The sequence below is a fragment of the Sander lucioperca genome, chromosome 18 (assembly GCF_008315115.2).
Source record: "Sander lucioperca isolate FBNREF2018 chromosome 18, SLUC_FBN_1.2, whole genome shotgun sequence".
Taxonomy (NCBI): Eukaryota; Metazoa; Chordata; class Actinopteri; order Perciformes; family Percidae; genus Sander; species Sander lucioperca.
The window spans coordinates 7,827,944-7,846,208 of NC_050190.1; the positions used below are offsets into that span (position 1 = coordinate 7,827,944).

The 18,265-nt window shown below is 41.3% G+C and overlaps 1 protein-coding gene across 2 annotated transcripts; it reads right to left on the minus strand.

The window, feature by feature from the left end:
• Nucleotides 1-4: 4 nt before the first annotated feature.
• ganc (glucosidase, alpha; neutral C) lies at nucleotides 5-18,172 on the minus strand. Of its 2 annotated transcripts, XM_031310280.2 has the most exons (25): nucleotides 17,979-18,171; nucleotides 17,381-17,443; nucleotides 17,147-17,249; nucleotides 16,350-16,477; nucleotides 15,125-15,301; nucleotides 14,999-15,020; nucleotides 14,829-14,898; nucleotides 13,971-14,067; nucleotides 13,652-13,835; nucleotides 12,709-12,853; nucleotides 11,643-11,878; nucleotides 11,416-11,542; nucleotides 11,028-11,107; nucleotides 10,630-10,773; nucleotides 9,672-9,768; nucleotides 9,470-9,571; nucleotides 9,050-9,224; nucleotides 7,719-7,787; nucleotides 7,432-7,496; nucleotides 7,270-7,346; nucleotides 7,107-7,181; nucleotides 5,618-5,731; nucleotides 4,320-4,432; nucleotides 4,039-4,145; nucleotides 5-806 (listed from the first exon to the last, which is right to left on the minus strand). In XM_031310280.2, exons 1-25 carry the CDS (start codon nucleotides 18,005-18,007, stop codon nucleotides 697-699), a joined length of 2,709 nt encoding a protein of 902 aa, XP_031166140.1. In that variant the 5' UTR covers nucleotides 18,008-18,171; the 3' UTR covers nucleotides 5-696. The 2 variants fall into 2 exon arrangements, 1 of the variants encoding a protein (XP_031166140.1); XR_004106872.2 differs by lacking the exons at nucleotides 5-806; nucleotides 4,039-4,145; nucleotides 4,320-4,432 and having other exon boundaries at nucleotides 7,254-7,346; nucleotides 17,979-18,172.
• Between the last annotated feature and the right edge of the window lie 93 nt (nucleotides 18,173-18,265).

Consider the following 18,265-nt stretch of genomic DNA (forward strand, 5'->3'; position numbering starts at 1 on the left):
TCTGTTACAGCAAGAAGCTGCACATCAGTGCACCCTTTATTCAGTACACTTTCACTCCACAACTTTAAACCACGTCATTTCTCATTGATTATTATTAACGATCAAACTTGATATCTTTGATAATTTAAAACAATCTCATAGTTCCTAGATTAAAATATGTCTCTTTTGTTCTTTTGATGTTTCTGACTACAGACTAGGGCTGCATAATATGATGAAAAAATAACAAATGATATTAAAGGCACCGCTAAAAAAGAATAATTACATTTTAAAGTGCAGTTTTCTGCTGATTATTTTCTTTCAACTAACACAGTGTCATTTGCGATATGTTGCAGTGTTTCGTGATGTGTATATCGCGCCAGTTGACATTGCGATGACGATAAAAAAACGATATATTGTGCAACCCTAGTATAGACGCAGATTTAAAAAAGTACAGTACTCGATGAAGCAGAAGTCAGTGGAGGGATTTGCCAACCTGTAAATCTGAGGTTTTAAATAAAAAAAAAAATCTGAAGTTCAATACAAGTAAAATGATTAAAACATAATCGTGGAGCAGTGTGTGTAGTCCCTTTTGACTTATTTGTTTGCTTGTTTGTAGCTACACATGTGCCAGTTTGCATAAACAAGTCTTCATTTCAAATATAGTCAATCAAGTGTACTTTGCTAAGCTTTTAAAATGAGTGACTGACACATTGACCATTAACCTATCTGTATCTCCCAGTCCATCGCCACTCTGAGCTTCAGGTTGTTCACTGTCAGCATGCAGCAGGTCTCCATGTATTCAAAGGCAGCGGGGGTGTCTTTAGCACCTGGTGATAAGAAAGAAAATATGGTAGGATTTGCCTTGGGCTCTTTTTTTTTTTTTAAATATTGTTACTGAAAATAGCAAATTAATTCCAATAATAACAAATAACAAAAACAGTGTAATTGCTTAATCTGAATGATTTTCTTCAGAAGAAAATGTGTTTCCCTACCTCTTCATATTGAATTTCTTCGTTTTAGAATTGTCAAACTGCACAAAAAGGGGAGTCAAGCGAGACATTTTTGATCTTTGATTTAGAGAGATTATGTCATAGGCTACGTTCACACCACAAGTCTTAATGCTTAATTCAGATTATTTATTTTTTTTGCTTAGATCCGATTTTTTTGTTTGGCTGTTCACATTACCTTTTAAAATGTGGCCTATATCAGATTCCAGTGTGAACTGTTTGCGGTTTCGAACTGACCCGCATTTGCAAAAGAACAATAACAATGATATCAGACTCAGCACGCTGCTGCACTAAAGTTAGGGAGGTTATGGAGGAAGTAAGCATTTTGGCTTTTATAGCTAAATGTTTGTGTAATGGCAGCCGTTAACATTAATGAGCAGGTGCTGAGGAGGAGAAAAACGAAGAGAAAGGGAGCCAAATTGGCTATTTTGGCCTTTTACGGGGTTATGGCTGCAAATTCACTACAGAGGTCTGTATGGATGCAGAGATGAAGCCAGGAGTGGTGGGACTGCTTTATGAATAGCTTCACAGAGACGCAGTTTAACTCCCGCCGGCGCATAATTGTGACAAATGTCGATGTAGATTGACGTAAAAGTCGCATCAAATCCGCCTTGGTTGTTCACACTGCGGCTGCATTGAGAAAAATCCGACCTGGGTCTGATTCAGGACCACATATGGAAATGGTCTAAATCTGATTTGAAAAAATCTGATCTGGGAAAGATTTGAGTGTTTCGCAGCGCTGTGGAGGAAGGTCTGTGAGAGTGCAATGTGAGACTAGTGCATATGAGGTGTTACTATATGTGTGAATGTTAGTTGCTACAATCCAACTGTGAATATACATTTCATTAGGTTGTACACATCTAATGTGATCCAATACAGCTCTGCCATGAATTCTACTTTGACGAAGTTTATCATTTTTTCAGTTTTTGTTGACGCTGTCAGAAAGGTAATAATTGAGCTCGTAGTGGGTGGTGTTGTACAGGAGTGCATTATACTGAAAGATGTTTCTAATATTCGTCATTGTTGGGGTTTTCAGTTTTGCCATTTCCTGTTTTATTTGGTTAATATATTCTCTTTGTGTTGACGTTTGTTTGCTGTTTCCCTGTTATTTGACCGGTCCAGACCACAACTGCCTTTTGATTATTTTATTAAGACATTTCTTATGATAAACTTAGGGCAATAAAAGACGTGGATGAAGAAGAATCTTAATTTGTATTCTGTGGGTGTTTTTTTTTTTATGGGAATGTGGATCTTTCAGATTAATTTGAGGAGGGCCTATGGTTAGCATTTTCCATATTTTGTCGTGTCACGCAGTGTGGGACTCGCGCTGGTCTGGTCTCGGTAATGACTCGGTCTTGATACACTCTGGTCTCGGTAATGACTCTGTCTCGGTAATGACTCGGTCTCGATACACTCTGGTCTCGGTAATGACTCGGTCTCGATAATGACTCGGTCTCGATACACTCTGGTCTCGGTAATGACCCAGTCTCGGTAATGACTCTATCTTGATACACTTTGGTCTCAGTAATGACTCGGTCTTGATACACTCTGATCTCGGTAATGACTCGGTCTCAATACACTCTGGTCTCGGTAATGACTCTGTCTCGATACACTCTGGTCTCAGGAATGACTCGGTCTCGATACACTCTGGTCTCGGTAATGACTCGGTCTCGATACACTCTGATCTCGGTAATGACTCTGTCTCGATACACTCTGGTCTCGGTAATGACTCGGTCTCGATAATGACTCGGTCTCGATACACTCTGGTCTCGGTAATGACCCAGTCTCGGTAATGACTCTGTCTCGATACACTTTGGTCTCAGTAATGACTCGGTCTTGATACACTCTGATCTCGGTAATGACTCGGTCTCGATACACTCTGGTCTCGGTAATGACTCGGTCTCAATACACTCTGATCTTGGTAATGACTCTGTCTCGATACACTCTGGTCTCGGTAATGACTCTGTCTCGATACACTCTGGTCTCGGTAATGACTTGGTCTCGATACACTCTGGTCTCGGTAATGACTCGGTCTCGATACACTCTGATCTCGGTAATGACTCTGTCTCGATACACTCTGGTCTCGGTAATGACTCGGTCTCGATAATGACTCGGTCTCGATACACTCTGATCTCGGTAATGACTCGGTCTCGATACACTCTGGTCTCGGTAATGACTCGGTCTCGATACACTCTGGTCTCGGTAATGACTCTGTCTCGATACACTCTGGTCTCGGTAATGACTCGGTCTCGATACACTCTGGTCTCGGTAATGACTCTGTCTCGATACACTCTGGTCTCGGTAATGATTCAGTCTCGATAATGACTCGGTCTCGATACACTCTGATCTCGGTAATGACTCGGTCTCGATACACTCTGATCTCGGTAATGACTCGGTCTCGATACACTCTGGTCTCGGTAATGACTCGGTCTCGATAATGACTCGGTCTCGATACACTCTGATCTCGGTAATGACTCGGTCTCGATACACTCTGGTCTCGGTAATGACTCGGTCTCGATACACTCTGGTCTCGGTAATGACTCTGTCTCGATACACTCTGGTCTCGGTAATGACTCGGTCTCGATACACTCTGGTCTCGGTAATGACTCTGTCTCGATACACTCTGGTCTCGGTAATGACTCAGTCTCGATAATGACTCGGTCTCGATACACTCTGATCTCGGTAATGACTCTGTCTCGATACACTCTGGTCTCGGTAATGACTCGGTTTAGGTGGTTCTTGACTCCTCGTCTCCTCTGCATTTGGGTCCAAACCTGCAAACTCCTGATGCTTGACAACATTCTGGCCCACTCATGTATGTAAATGGGGTGGACAAAATATAAGAAACACCTTTCAATATGATGTAGTCCAGTTCAGCAACACCACTGCAAACTACAACCTTAATAATAAACATGTAGTGAGGTTAATACCTCTGATGGTGTCAATCAATGGACATTATTAGAATGTATGGATCACATTAGATTGTCACAGTGTACCTAAGGAAGTGGCCGGTGAGTGTACTGTATGTAACTATAAAGGCAGAGCTCCTCACCTGACACGTGCACAACCACTGTGGACGGTTTGCTCTTCATTCCCAGGACGGTGACTGACCGTACGACAGTAACGCAGTCAAACGCTCCTCCTCCTTCACTGGCAGGACTGTGAGACGCAACAACAGGTATCAAATCATCACATGTTTACGGGTTTTCATTTCAAACATTAAAACTACTTGAGGTTCCATGTCACCCGTACAACAACAACAACAAAAAAAATCTCCTTTCACGTGTGGTCTAAAAATGGCTCCCTCTTTAGGAGGTGTGAGTTGTGACTCACCGGCAGAGCAGACGGCCTGACAGCATGGTGAACCTGCGCAGGCAGAAGGCCTTGTTGTCACGGTAGCTGAAGGAGTGGCCGTCGTCCAGGTACAACTCCCCATCAGCCACTTCCTGCAGAGAGAGAAGGGACTGCAGTCAGGATTTCACTAATTAAATCATGCAAATGCCACATGTCTAAACTATTAATAGTTTAATTAGTGAACAGTCTTAAAAAAAAAGCATAATTTTGTATTTTACGACAAATTCATTTACCTGATACTTTTATCCAAAGTTACCAACAATAAGTGCATTCAGCCATGAAGATACCAGCCAAAGATTGCAAGAGTCAACCATTTTATAGTAAGTATTAAACTTACAGAAGTGAAACTGTTAAAGCCCTTTTAGCAGCTACCCCTCTGTCTTACCAATAACTCTTAGTTTGTAACGTGGCCTGCAAATCCTTTAGCATGCACTGGAACACACATTGTGATATGATCTGGAAGGCACCATACTGTATTACATATGGCATCAAACAGAACATTTGCAGCTAAGTCATCTCTGTACAACCAACATCTACTGTTACAGTATGTGCAAAAACATGTTTAAAGGTGCTCTGCCACACGTATTTCATTACTTTGTGGTAATGTCTGAAGTTCTACCATGGACTCTGTAACATTTTTTTGTGGAAAAAATGCCTTGGTTACCTTGGTTACCTTGTTTCAAGCCTTCTAGCATGGTATAGAAAGACCAGTTGTGCCAGTTCTCATTAATATTCAACGAGCTAGGCTGCTTGACTCTGATTGACTAACAGCTAGCCAATGAGAGCCTGGCTATCAGCATCCTTTACCCAGCGCAACTGGGCGAGCTCATGAATAGTAATGAGGCCAGGCAACATGATGTCAGACTGACCAGCTTTTGTAATTGGCCCGATTCCTCCGCTTATTTCTTTTCAGTGGCTAGAGCCGACAGAGGAAGTAGCAGTTCATTTTCACATTCACGACATAACACAAACACATATGGACCTAACGTATTTTAAAAAAATGCAAGTAAAAACTGTTTTGTGTGGCAGGGCACCTTTAATCAATGGACAGTAAAAACTTGGCACCTTCTCAAAAGCACCAAATTGAACTATCAAAGATGTTTCTTATATTTTATCCATAAATAATTATGTAAATAGAGGTGGACAAATATAGAATATACTAGTTTGTATCACTGGATTTCAATTCAAGATCCTGGTCAGAAGTAGACCTGTTTTCATTTGCTTTAGGAAACCTGTTATACGTGTATCAACAGGAGCCATGTTCCTGCATCCGTCACCTGAGAGTTGAGGGCCACAGTGATGGAGAGGGGGAGCTGCTGGAGTTCAGCTGTACAGGAGCCACTGCCTGCTGACCTGCAGACTACCGAGCCGCCACGCTGGAACACAGGAACCTGTACAGAGGTAGTCTGGATCAACGCAAGTACATTTCCAGGATCATTTCCTGACAATGCCCCTCACCCTCCGCTCCCTGTGGGTCGCCGTTCTCAAACTCCCTTCGCTTGGGGAAACAACAACAACCTAGCAAGCTACACGCTGAAAATGTCAAGTTTTGAAGAAAAATGTGGATCTTGCAACAAGGCAGGCCTGCTGGGTTCTTTCGGGGAACGATTGTAAAGATTTACAAAGAATATGTTTACAACGTTTCCTCTCTAACTGGGACGTTTTGGGACCGATTGGTGGGATTGCTGTGGACGTACACACGGTGATATAGTAAGAGCAAATGAGGTTTAACCATGTATCCAGCTGATTTAAATAGCTCACATTACTGTATTGTGTAAACAGTTTACATCATTTAATATTGTATGTGACGTTTTCTTTTGCGGGGTGTAAATGTTCCACCAAAACAAGTTCTTTCCCGAGACTATTTTGCAGAGCCACCATCGGTTTAAAGACATGCAAACGAATGTACAATGGCACTCATAAGTTTATGAACCCATGCTAAAGTTGACTAAAAAAAGGAATAAAAAAAAATCATCTTTTGGAAATTGATCTTAATGCCTTAATTTAAAAAAATGAGGAAAAATCCAACCTATTTCATGGATCCAGGATACTATGCATCCTGATAAAGTTCCCTTGGCCTTTGGAATTAAAATAGCCCCTCATCATCATATACCCTTCACCATACCTAGAGATTGGCATGGGGTACTTTCCATAAAATCATCTCTCAATGCAAATCAAACCAGCAATTAGGCTAACTGAAATAAAACCATGCCAATCTCTAGGTATGGTGAAGGGGATGTGATGATGTGGGGCTATTTTAATTCCAAAGGAATTTATCAGGATGCATAGTATCCTGGATCCATGAAATAACTGGCCTTTAAAAATAAAAATCTGCCTGCCTCTATGGGAATTTAACATAGGGGTATGTATAATTATGCCCCCTGTATTTTAAGGAAGAACATTTATTTATTTACGATACAATATTCATTCACAAAGAAAATTGGTGTCCTTAAAGGTTGGATTTTTCCTCATTTTTTTAATTAAGGCATTAAGATCAATTTCCAAAAGATGATTTTTTTTTATTCCTCTTTTAGTCAACTTTAGCATGGGTTCATAAACTTATGAGTCCCAATGTATCTGTGGTGTAGCCAGACCTTACTCCACAGCAATGTGGGGATAGGTCTGGCAATGCGAGACTAATACAGAGAAAACACCAATGAAAATGAAAGTTTCCTCCATAATATATTTGGCTTTATTTCAGTTGAGAATTGGCATTTTACTACACATGAAGTAACCATTGCTGTGTGAATCAAGACAAACACTTACTGTGTCCAAGGTGACTGGAAGACTCAGAGTCTTGCCTCCGTTATACGCCTTTGCAGAGTGAACGTCATACCAAACCTGAAACAGAAACCTTAATACCACATCCACACCGACGTGTATCATGAAGACATTGGAACGTATAAATGTTACCTGGTGGTTGATTTACCTCACCAGATTCAGGAATTAAGACTCTAACTTCTTGAACACCCGCTTCAGTTACAGGACAGGCCAGCAGTGCTCCTCCTGCATGAAATCAAAGACAGTTAGACTAGTGCAATCATTTCAGGGTGCATCGAGTAGTGAATAATGAAAAAAATGAATTTATCACCAATCATATACTGGTTGTCCACAGTGAAGGTGCTCTGTTCTCTCGGGAACTCCACCCACAGAGGTCTGTACAGTTTGGAATCAAATGAGCATTTCTGTAACGTTCTGTACAGCTTTTAATTTTCAGTCTAAAAACTCCGTCTGTCTGTCGTTGAATTGATGCTTGCCAACATTACATTATCAAAACATGAGAGACATTGACCTCTAGTGTCTGAAAAAAACTCAGAGCTAAAGCTAGAGAGGATTCTGCAGTACGTCCACTGAGCAGCAGATGGCGGCAGCACTGACCTGAGTGGAGGCAGACCAGAGGTGTGAGCCTGGTGGAACACAGTGTACCAGTATGGCAGCAAACAGTACCTGAGTGCAGAAGAGACAAGAAGACTGTGACAACCCCATTATCCCTATAGGGATCATTAAAACATCATTCAGTCAAATGCATTAGAAAATCATGAAACGCATTACAAATGTGTGTTCCCCTCTGCATGTTGACTCTGACATTTAATGGGATTAATGAGGTAAAACACTTAGTCTGGCCTCGCTGGAGATTTCTTCTTGTCCTTTATTGATATTTAATAGGGCTGGGTATTGCCAATGATTTCCCCAAGAGATTTGATTCCGATTCAAAAGGTCCAGATTGGATTACATTTCCTAAACGATTCAATATCAATTAGGTAAGGGGAAATTCAGTTACAGTACCAATTTCGCTTTGATATAAAAGAGATTCTCAGAGAACTTATGCTGTAAATTGTACAAGCAAGAAGCAACCCTCAAATATTTTTTATAATGCACTAGGTTTATGTTTACATTAAGAATTGACCCCCCCCCCCCCACAATGTTTGTGGTGGGTTATACTGTACATCCAATGGTGAAAAGGCATATATTAAAAGACTGATTTTTCGATTTTATTACAGATAACTCAAACAAAGATCGATTTAATTGGAGAATGGATTATTTTAACCCAGGCCTAGTCTCGCATTGTCAAATCCTTCCTCCACAGCGCTGCGGAGGAGGGTCTGGCTAGTCCACATAGCGTTCCGGGATGGGAGATCCCCCTCTGGGATGCTCTTGTTTATTGGCATTTCTTTAAACCAATCACAATCGTCTCGTACGGAGCAACGGTGCCTCTGCAAAAATAGTCTCAGGAAGGAACTTGTTTTGGTGGAACATGAGTACGTTCAAAAGTTGCTTTAGTCGTGCGAGAGAAAACTCATTTAACAGATAGTCTAGCTAGCTGTCTGGATTTACCCTGCAGAGATCTGAGGAGCAGTTAACCATAGTCCTCAGAAATCCACCGGAGTTTAGAACGCCAACACAATGGAAGCCCAAGGCAACGGATATCCGGCCTAAATGAGTGAAATCTGGCGGAATTTTCGTCGGCAACGGAAGTGGAACGTCGAGGATATAGGCTAACCCAGGCCTAATATTAGTCAATTTCAGTTGTCTTGGTCAATCAATATGGCTGAAATTGATCATTTTAAGTTTTTTTTCCAAGCAAAATCTGCGGGTAAAACATAACATCAAACATTTTGACATGTAAAATATGGAATTTGTAGAGCCCCCATTATCCCTGCTTTTCCCCCTGTTTGAAACTCATTCGGCTGACATCTCACTTAGAGTACCTCTGTTGGATCACAGTGCGGATTACAGCGGTGACTTCCTCTCCAAACAGCCAGGGCTCCCGGCGCTTTGTCTCCTTGGCAGAGTGACCTCTAAAAAACGGCTGCAGGGCGCCTGCCTGGTACCAGCGCACCAGCAACTCTGGCTCCGGGTCCTGAACGAACCCACCGACATCCGCTGAAACGCAGAGGGAAAACAATATGAGAGGCTGCAACTTCTAAATAAATTGCAAAAAACGTTACATTACTGTTTAGTCTTGTTACTGCAAGACTAGTTTTAAGGTAGAAAGTATAGTTTTAGTCTTATATTATAGTCTTAGCCAAATAAAGTCCAGTATTTCTGTCTCTCAAAGCAGTCAATAGTTGTAGTTGTGATTTTAATAACAAAAGATATCAATCCACCATCCACAGTACTGCGCTCACCTCCACAAAATGCGATCCCTGCCACACTTAGAGACAAAAGCATTGGGATGGAGATTCTCAGGTACTCCCAACTGGCAACGTTGTCCCCTGTCCATATTGCTCCTGCATCCCAAACATCAATCACAACAAGCAGTCAGTTATGGATACAACCATGCACAGTACAGGGGATTGAGTTTACTTTTTTTTAATTTCAAAAACATACCAAGTCTCTGTGACCCGGCAAAGAACGAGCGTGAAAGGACGAAAGGTCTCTCTAAGCCCCCTGAGCGAGTGATCAGGCCCTCCACTGTTGCCATGTGCTGTGAGCAACATCAAAAAAAGAAACCGTAAGGCAGTAATTATTTCAATACTCTTTACTAATAACTCATCACTCGTCATTTAGTTAAGTTGTACGCATCTCATATGGCAGAGGTGAAGATGAGATTGTACTCCACAGCTCCATGGTGTCAAACCTGCAGCAATAGAACTCCCCTGTTCTGCATTTTTTTGGAGAGTTTTAATTTTCAATTTTATTTATAGTGTCAAATCATAACAGAAGTATTCTCAAGACACTTTACAGATAGAGTAGGTCTAGACCTAGTCTGTATCCTTGACGTTCCACTTCCGGGGTTGCTCCGGTGCTGCAGGAAATTCCGCCGGATGCATGTATTTTCCGTTTCCTTCCGCTTTCTTTGTGTTGGAATTTTAAATTTGGTGGATTAATGAATGCCATTAAACCAGAGCACGTTTTCCTCCCATCCCCGAATGCTATGTGGAGTAGCCAGACCCTCCTTCAGCATGCTTTGGAGGAGGGTCTGCCAAAGCGAGACTAGTCTAGACCACACTCTATAATTTACAAAGACCCAACATTTCCCCCCAAAGCAAGCATTTAGTGCGACAGAGGAAAAAGTTCCTTAAAACAGGCAGAAACCTCAGGCAGAACCTGCCTCTAGGTGGACGGCCATCTGCTGCTGCCAGTTAGGACACAGAGACACAGATAAAGATATACAGAAATAGGATTCATAATAATTATAGCAGTTGGTATGATGAACAGTGGCGTCCCCTAACGGGCTACATATTTTGTCTAACCTGACTGAAGTTCTGGAGCAACCACAGATTTTTTGGAACAGAATGGAACAATGATGCCTGTATCCAAAGAAGTTAGTAAGCCTGCCGCTCACCTGGTAGAAGCCGTACAGGTTGTGTAATTCCCGGTGTTCCCAGCCCCCATAATGCACTGCGTCCTTTGGCATTGTCTGCTCTGGCCCGTCGAACACAGACGGTTCATTCATATCATTCCACACAAATAACGATGGCGTTGATCCCTGCGTCAGACATAAACACTTCAATGAGTTAATAAAAACATAAATATACGACATGTTATCTTGGACTATTAATATAAGTCATTCTGTCCGAGCCAAAGCATTTGTTGAAGAAATGTGAGAAGCAAAAAAACATAACTTCATCAAGGATCAGAATAGCTTTAAGATTATTATGATTATTATAAATTCATTATGGATACATTGGGTTGCATATATACACTAGCATTGTAGCATTTGTGGATTCCTTATACACTTACCTTGTACTTATCCAGGCCGAAACATCTGGAGTACCATGCCCGAGTGTCTGAACTGCTGAAGTCAAGGTAGGAGGACTCACCTGTGAGAGGTTAATAAAAACTACAGGCGTAAAAAAAAAATGTCATTTATATGTCTATACTTTGTGCGGAGAAGCTCCAAAATGGCTCAAAGTCATATTCGAATAATGACGTGAAAAATACTTCTAACTTGGAAGACAAAAAAAACACACACACGATACAACTAATAACTACTACGATATTCAGAAATTAGGTTTATTTTTATGTCAGCAGAGGCTTTTCGAAGTATCACCGTTGTTAAAGCTTAATGGCAGAGCTTTCACTGTGTCATTTTAGAACTGAACTCTATTATTAGTAAGAAAAACATTACCAGGCCAGCATGAGCCCTGATAGATCTGCCCCTGTCTGTTCTTGACAAAATGCCGTCCGTCTCTGGCCTCACAGTACAACGACCAATCAGGGTCAACCTTGATGTGGGGATCACTTATAACAACCAACTGAAAGATAAGAAAGAAATACGCACAATAAATACCCAAAATGTGACAACCAAAACAAAAAGTCAGTAAATCCACGGTGCATTCCCTGCCTAAAACTCACCTTCCTCTTCTTCTCCTCTAGGTGGCGCTGCAGGCCGGCTGGTTCGGGGAAAAGAGCAGCGTCCCAGGTAAAATAACGCTTCCCATCCGTGTGCTCGATATCCAGCCAGATGACGTCGTACGGGATGCCGTGGCGATCAAATCCAGCATCTACAGCCTTCACGTCAGCTTCATCGTCGTAGTTCCAGCGGCACTGGTGGTACCCGAGTGCAAACAAAGGGGGTAGGGCTTGATATCCTGACAGAGGGAGGGAGGAGATGTGGAGAGTCATGCAGATAGAGAATGTACGGGCATACTGTCAGCATCAACATCTGGAGGATACAGTTAAAAGAAGAAAGCATACGGTGTATTACTTCTATTAAATTCTATTCTTGCTTAAAGGTGCTGTAGGTAGGATTGTGAAGATCCAGGACTTAGCCAAAAAATTTGAACATCGACAACTTCTCAGTCCCTCCCCCCTTTCCGCTAAAGCCCAAAACGGTCTCCAAGCCCTCCCCCCACAAGGGAGAGCTGTGCACGATAGAGCGCGTGTGAAGAGGGGAAGGGGAGGAAACCTATCTGCAGCTCATGCGCGGGGAAGGGGGAGGGGAGGACGCTATGAAATGCGTGTGCCTGAGCAGTGATTGACACGCAGTTAGACCCCCCCCCCCCCCCCTCCCACGGCCCTGATTGGTGCATCTGAACAGGGAGCTGTGGATTTTTGCAAATCGCACTACAGGCTGTAGGTGGTGCCAGAGGAGCCAGATTATTTATTTTTTTCAGTCAGTTTCAGCAAATATGACAGAGTTAGTTTTATAAGTCTTACCTACTGCACCTTAACACAATTTCCTTCCATTTTGTAACATACACAACATGATAAACACAGAAAAATCATCAGTTATTATTTGTCAAAAGAATAACTGTGGTTAATTGTAGACGGAAATTACAAATAAAGCTGACATTGTTAGGTTAAAAACCTCCGTTAGCATCCTTCTTAAGATCTTAAATCTACTTTTTTTTTTTCAGGTCATGCTTTGTTTTTATGTGCTAATAAACCCAATAACATACATTCGGTGCTGCGTTCCCACCTGTCAGCTGAGCATACTGGGTGAACAGCTGCTGTGGACTGGGCCCGAGCAGAACCACACAGTCAATCACACCACTCTCTGACAGCCAGTGGACGTCAGTCTGAGGCTCCACCCGCCTCCTCTTCACTGGGGGTGTTTGGCCATCCTGGGGGGAGGTAGGGGGGTTATCATGCCTTTATGAATGTACATTTTTTTGGCATGTTTTCTAAAATGCTTTACCTTGGAAATTGTGTTTCTGTTTATATTTTTATGTAGATGAACCATCCTTATTTTAATTAAGTCAAATAAACTTTTAGTTGAATCCAGAAGGACTTGCAAAAGCAGCACCAAAACTTCTTCGTACTCCTGCCATATTAAAGGTGCTCTAAGCGATTTGGGGGACGTCACTTCTTGTTGACGTTTGAAGTATTTTCAAACAAAACAAGGCTAGCTCGCCCCTCCCTCCTCCTCATCCCATCCCCTCTCCCTCCCTTCCGTGCTTTCACGCGCTAACCCCCCAAACCCCCATCACCCAAATCCTTCTTGTCGGTTATTGGCTGGAACGCTGGAACACTGTTTATGTTTGGTGGTGCAGGTTGGCCAGTTTGTTTTTGTTGCAGTTTGTGGAGCCTGGGCTGTCTACAGAGACCGCATTTTTTTACAGTGTGTTCAGGGGACAGGCAGCTCGCGGATAGTGAGGAGATGTTTGCTGTATGTGACAAAAAATGTTGTAGCCTAAAAAAACGCGTGACATCGCTTAAAGCACCTTTAAGAGGTAAGACAGTGGTTTACATTTTTTTCATCAAAATCTTTTACCCTGCCTGGGGGTTTGACCTAACAACAATTCTAGTCACAATTCTGCTTCTTGAACTTTTGGGAATAAGAAGGCAGCTGATGAAAAACTAAGCTCTGACAGACATTATAGCCATATTCTGTAAGAGAACCGTACTGGAACAACGGTTACCTGATGGTCAGATGGGCTGTAATGAACGTTCACAAACGTTTCGGATGAATTTAGCCAAAATACACCCAAAGTCCTGTCGGGCTTGTGGGCCACCAACAGCGGCACCGACCCATACAGGCCGAGGCGGCTGTACAAGTCATACGCAAAGACATCCAAGTTATACAGCCGATAAGGTTCACCATCTCTGTGAAATGAAATGAAAAACATGATTACCATCGGAGTGTGGAAATTAAAAGCTGTAGTTGGTTAATACAAATAAATATGTCTTCACTGCATAAACGTCCTTTTTTCTGCATGTAGGTCGAATCCATGTGTGTACCTGGTGTCTCTGAGCTGAAGGCCGTCGGCGTGCTCTGGGAGACCGTACACATGACTGAAGCCGTGGAGACAGAGGTCAGACCCAATGCTACTGGGACCTGGAGATAGACATCAGGCATTTTCATTTTTATTCATATACCTCCGCCAAGGTTTGTCTGTTTTGTTTGTCAGTCATTTTGTCACCAAGATTACATAAAAAAACTACTGGCCCAATTTTAATGAAAGTTGGGCGGACGGTTGTAGCATGGTCCAGGGAAGAACCCATTACATTTTGGAGCTGATCTGAATGAGGGGGCGGTACACAAATTATTTTTCACATTCCTGACCATTGCGTGATGGGACATTTGTGCTGCATTCATGTGGTTACGGAATAATCAAAGAAACTAGTTCCAGACTGGGAAAATTCCCCCTGCATTGTGAGATTACATTACATTTTGAAATAGGGCATGCCTTGGTGGAGGTCTGCACTAAGTGCCCTTATGTTATTTCTGTATGTTTTGTGTATGTGAATGTTTTTATTTTTTTGTCCTTAATGAAGGATGTTCAATGGCTGTAGTTTTTTTTATTTATTTATTTTTTATAAATTTCTCTCTATAAATTAGTTTGGAACAATGCTATATAAATATGGTTATTATAGCCTCAGTACCTGTGCAATGACAATAAAGAAATGACAATAAAAAAAGGTGTATATACTAGAATAAATGATCAGTTCCTTGGAGAAACAAACAATATTCCTCTCCAGTCCGTTGCATTAAGGGGGAATATCTCAAAGCATCTGGAAATAAAACTGTAATTATCTACATGGCTGGAATAATTGACAAGTATGCCTTTTTAAAATGGTAAAAACGCAGAAACAAACCATTAGCTTTGATATCCACAAACTGCCTGAAAGTCTCTTTCCATAATAACCTTGTGTGGTCCTCTTGAAGCTGTCAGAGGAACAGAGCCAAATAGAACAAAATATTTAAAGACCAGATTAGGCTTCAAGTAGGAGTCCTATTACATCGCAGCTTGACTGTATTCTCTTACCTCACTACCATGAGATGTGGCCCTGAGGAAAGAAAACACACAAAACAGTAAATCTAATTGAATTCACTTTTTTTTTTTCATGTGTTGATTTGTTTCCGGCACACAACCCTTCCCTGAGAATCTCACCCGGGTGGATCCCGCAGCGTCTCCAGCCACAGTTTGCCTTTAGAGTTGAATGTAACCATCACTTTGTCCTCGCACAGGATCTCCAGTCGGAAAGGGAAATGCCACACACAAACCTGGTGACGTCCCGAAGACCAAGAGAGTGTGACGGAGTCCTTAGACTGCCTCTCCACTCTCAACCTGCCAGACGATGAGGGGAAAAGGTCAAACACTGTCCAAGGACTGCAACAATGTGAAGTTGGAAACCGTACCCTTACATTTGAACTTGGAAGCTATTTCATGATTTTAGATGTTGACCTTTTAACTCATAGACAAAAACTGACATGCCACTCCCAAAGAACACTAACAGGGCTGGGCAATATATCGATATTATATCGATATCGTGATATGAGACTAGATTACTCTCTACTCAGATTTTGGATATCGTTATATCGTGATATGACATAAGTGTTGTCTTTTCCTGGTGTTAAAGGCTGCATTACAGTTAAAGTGATGTACTTTTCTGAACTTACCAGACTGTTGTAACTGTTATATTATTTGCCTTTTCCCCACCTAGACATTATGTCCACATTACTGATGATTATTTATCTAAAATCGAAGTGTGAAGATATTTTGTTAAAGCACCAATTGCCAACCCTAGAATATCGCCGCAATATCGATGTATCGAGGTATTTGGTCAAGAATATCGTGATATCTGATTTTCTCCCTATCGCCCAGCCCTAAACACTAACTGGCCTAACTTATAATTATTTTTAAAACTGTTTATTGACTTTTTAAACAAATACAGTGACATGATACAGTCCTAACAACTACACACACACACACACACACACACACACACACACACACACAAAGCGCTTAGACAAATCAACTCAGCAATAATTGTTTTACACGTGCAAATCCAGTATACACGAAGTATACATTACCATTCTTGATCTCCGATATATTGTTTGTACGTGGTATATTTGCCAAGAGTAGGTCCATAATAAAATGTAGTAACGCATTGTGTGCTGCAATATTCAGGCTGCACAGGTGACGTGCATTAACTGGCCTAACTTCTAAATTGATTTTAACAACACCTAACATCTCAGATTCCTTTTTGCCAACAAACGTCAACAACATGAGAGTCCCAGAGGAAGGCCTAAGAGAGGAAGAGTGGACTTTGTATAACTACATTGCTGTGTAACTATATATCATAATGAATGGATGATGCTGATTCAGCTCTTACTGTTCAACCTGCGGTTCCTCCGTTATCACATCTGGAACTCGGTAGCGTGCTTTAATAGGCTGCAGTTCATCTATTAATATCCTCACCGTGTCATTTTTGCAAGGTGACACAGAAAGAAGCAGTGTGGTCTGTGAAAAGAGCAAAGTAAGAGTTGTTTTTTTTATGTAGAATAAAAAGAGTAGTTCAGAAAATTCCGCAGATGTGATTTATTATAAAATTTAGTTTTTTCATGCACTTGCACGACAGTTTTCATTTGCTAGATAACGGGCTGATTTCATATTTTCTCTCACAATGCTAGTGAAGGTCAGTGGCGCTAAAGAAATGATCCTGTGAAATAATATTACACGCCTGCTACGTAGTTAGCTTACTTCAGTTATTGTCCTCTTTAGAGGATATTATTGATGTAAGGTGAATTTATGAAGACCTTTCTAATGTGAACTAAATTTAAATGTATAACCTAAATTAACACAAAAATAAAATCTATTTCTGTCAGTATGGCAGTCTAATTATGAACCTTAATCCTTTCTCAAAGATGTATATCTCTCGCTTATTCTATATGACTTCTAGTCGACAAATTATCAATGAAAATACAATGTACAGCGTGTGATTTTTTTTTTCTCGCAAGTTTAGCCCCAAGTGTAGCCCCACAGATGTGTACTAACAGCAGAAAGATACCAGTGACTTTTCTTTTTTTAAATATGTATATGGCAATGACCAAATACTGTCAAATATGAATAAAAAAATCAGAGATCAAGATCATCCTTGGCTTTGATAGACAGTAATAGCGGTGTTCAGACCTGTGTGTCAGGTTCCAACAGTTTAAAACGTGCCCCCTTCTCTGTGAGCACCATGGTGTCCAACAGGGCTCGGTGCTGCAAGTTGGGGCCCTCCATCTGTCGCCTTAAGAGTAACAATAACATCAATATTACATACATTGTCCTGCAAAATACACTTACGTAATTGTGAGTGATTATGGTTATTTATGAATTCAAATTGTACATTGTAACATTAACATGAAATGGCCAACATACCTATAAAAAGCAACATGGTCACTCTTCTTGAATTTTTCTTTCCCTTCATCATCAGGAACAACACTGAGGAACGAGCAGACAGAAAATATCATATACAGTACCAGGCACAGAGTGGGAAACACTGGCTGTCTACAATTACTTCTACATAGATACTTTTATATAAACCATGTAGATTTAAATTCAAATACTGGGTTACCTGGCAGAGTAACTATTTGAGTACACACACACTTAAAACCCACAGACAGTTTTGCCCACAAAATGCAGGTGAGTTTCATCCTGCAGTAATGTAAACCCAGACTACTATTAGGGTGAGAAATAAGCACCAGCCACCAGCTGGTAATATGAAAGTGGCAAGTAGATTTCAGACACACTGTAATGATTTGAGTGGCTGGTGAATTTGAACATTTAGGCTATCTGTCAGTGGCTGCTAGATCTTCACATTTAAAAAAAAAAAGTTCATTTTTCCACCTGACTACTATTCATTTGATCAACACACTATGGCATTAAGTACTTTAAACAGACCATGTGAAAAAGTCAAAGGACAATAATACAAGTTGTCAGTGCTGCAGAGAGGCTGAAAACAGCTTGTTGTTTGTACCTAACGATTGGTTGGCTCACTTCCGCCATTTCGAGCAGACATCAGTCGAGTTGTGGTCTTCTGGTTTGAGCATTTACTACATTATTTGTTTGTGTAAACTCTTCTTGACATTGCTACACCACAAACCAGACTTCCTGCCCTGTCAAACTCATAGACAGTATATCAACTAAACTCCCTCCCACTTAGTTTCCGTGTATTTTTTTTCCCCAAGCTTCGAGGACATGTCCCGCCCTACTCTTCCTTACTCTGCCTCTGATTGGCTTACCCTGACACTCGCCCTAATCCTT

Coding starts and splice junctions, on each gene's coding strand:
- ganc (XM_031310280.2), bottom strand. CDS start 18,007: ATGGCGGAAGTGAGCCAACCAATCGTTAG. Junction 17,444..17,978: donor GTGAGCCAACCAATCGTTAG/GTACAAACAACA, acceptor CTCGTTCCTCAG/TGTTGTTCCTGATGATGAAG. Junction 7,497..7,718: donor TCTGGTCTGCCTCCACTCAG/GTCAGTGCTGCC, acceptor CAAACTGTACAG/ACCTCTGTGGGTGGAGTTCC.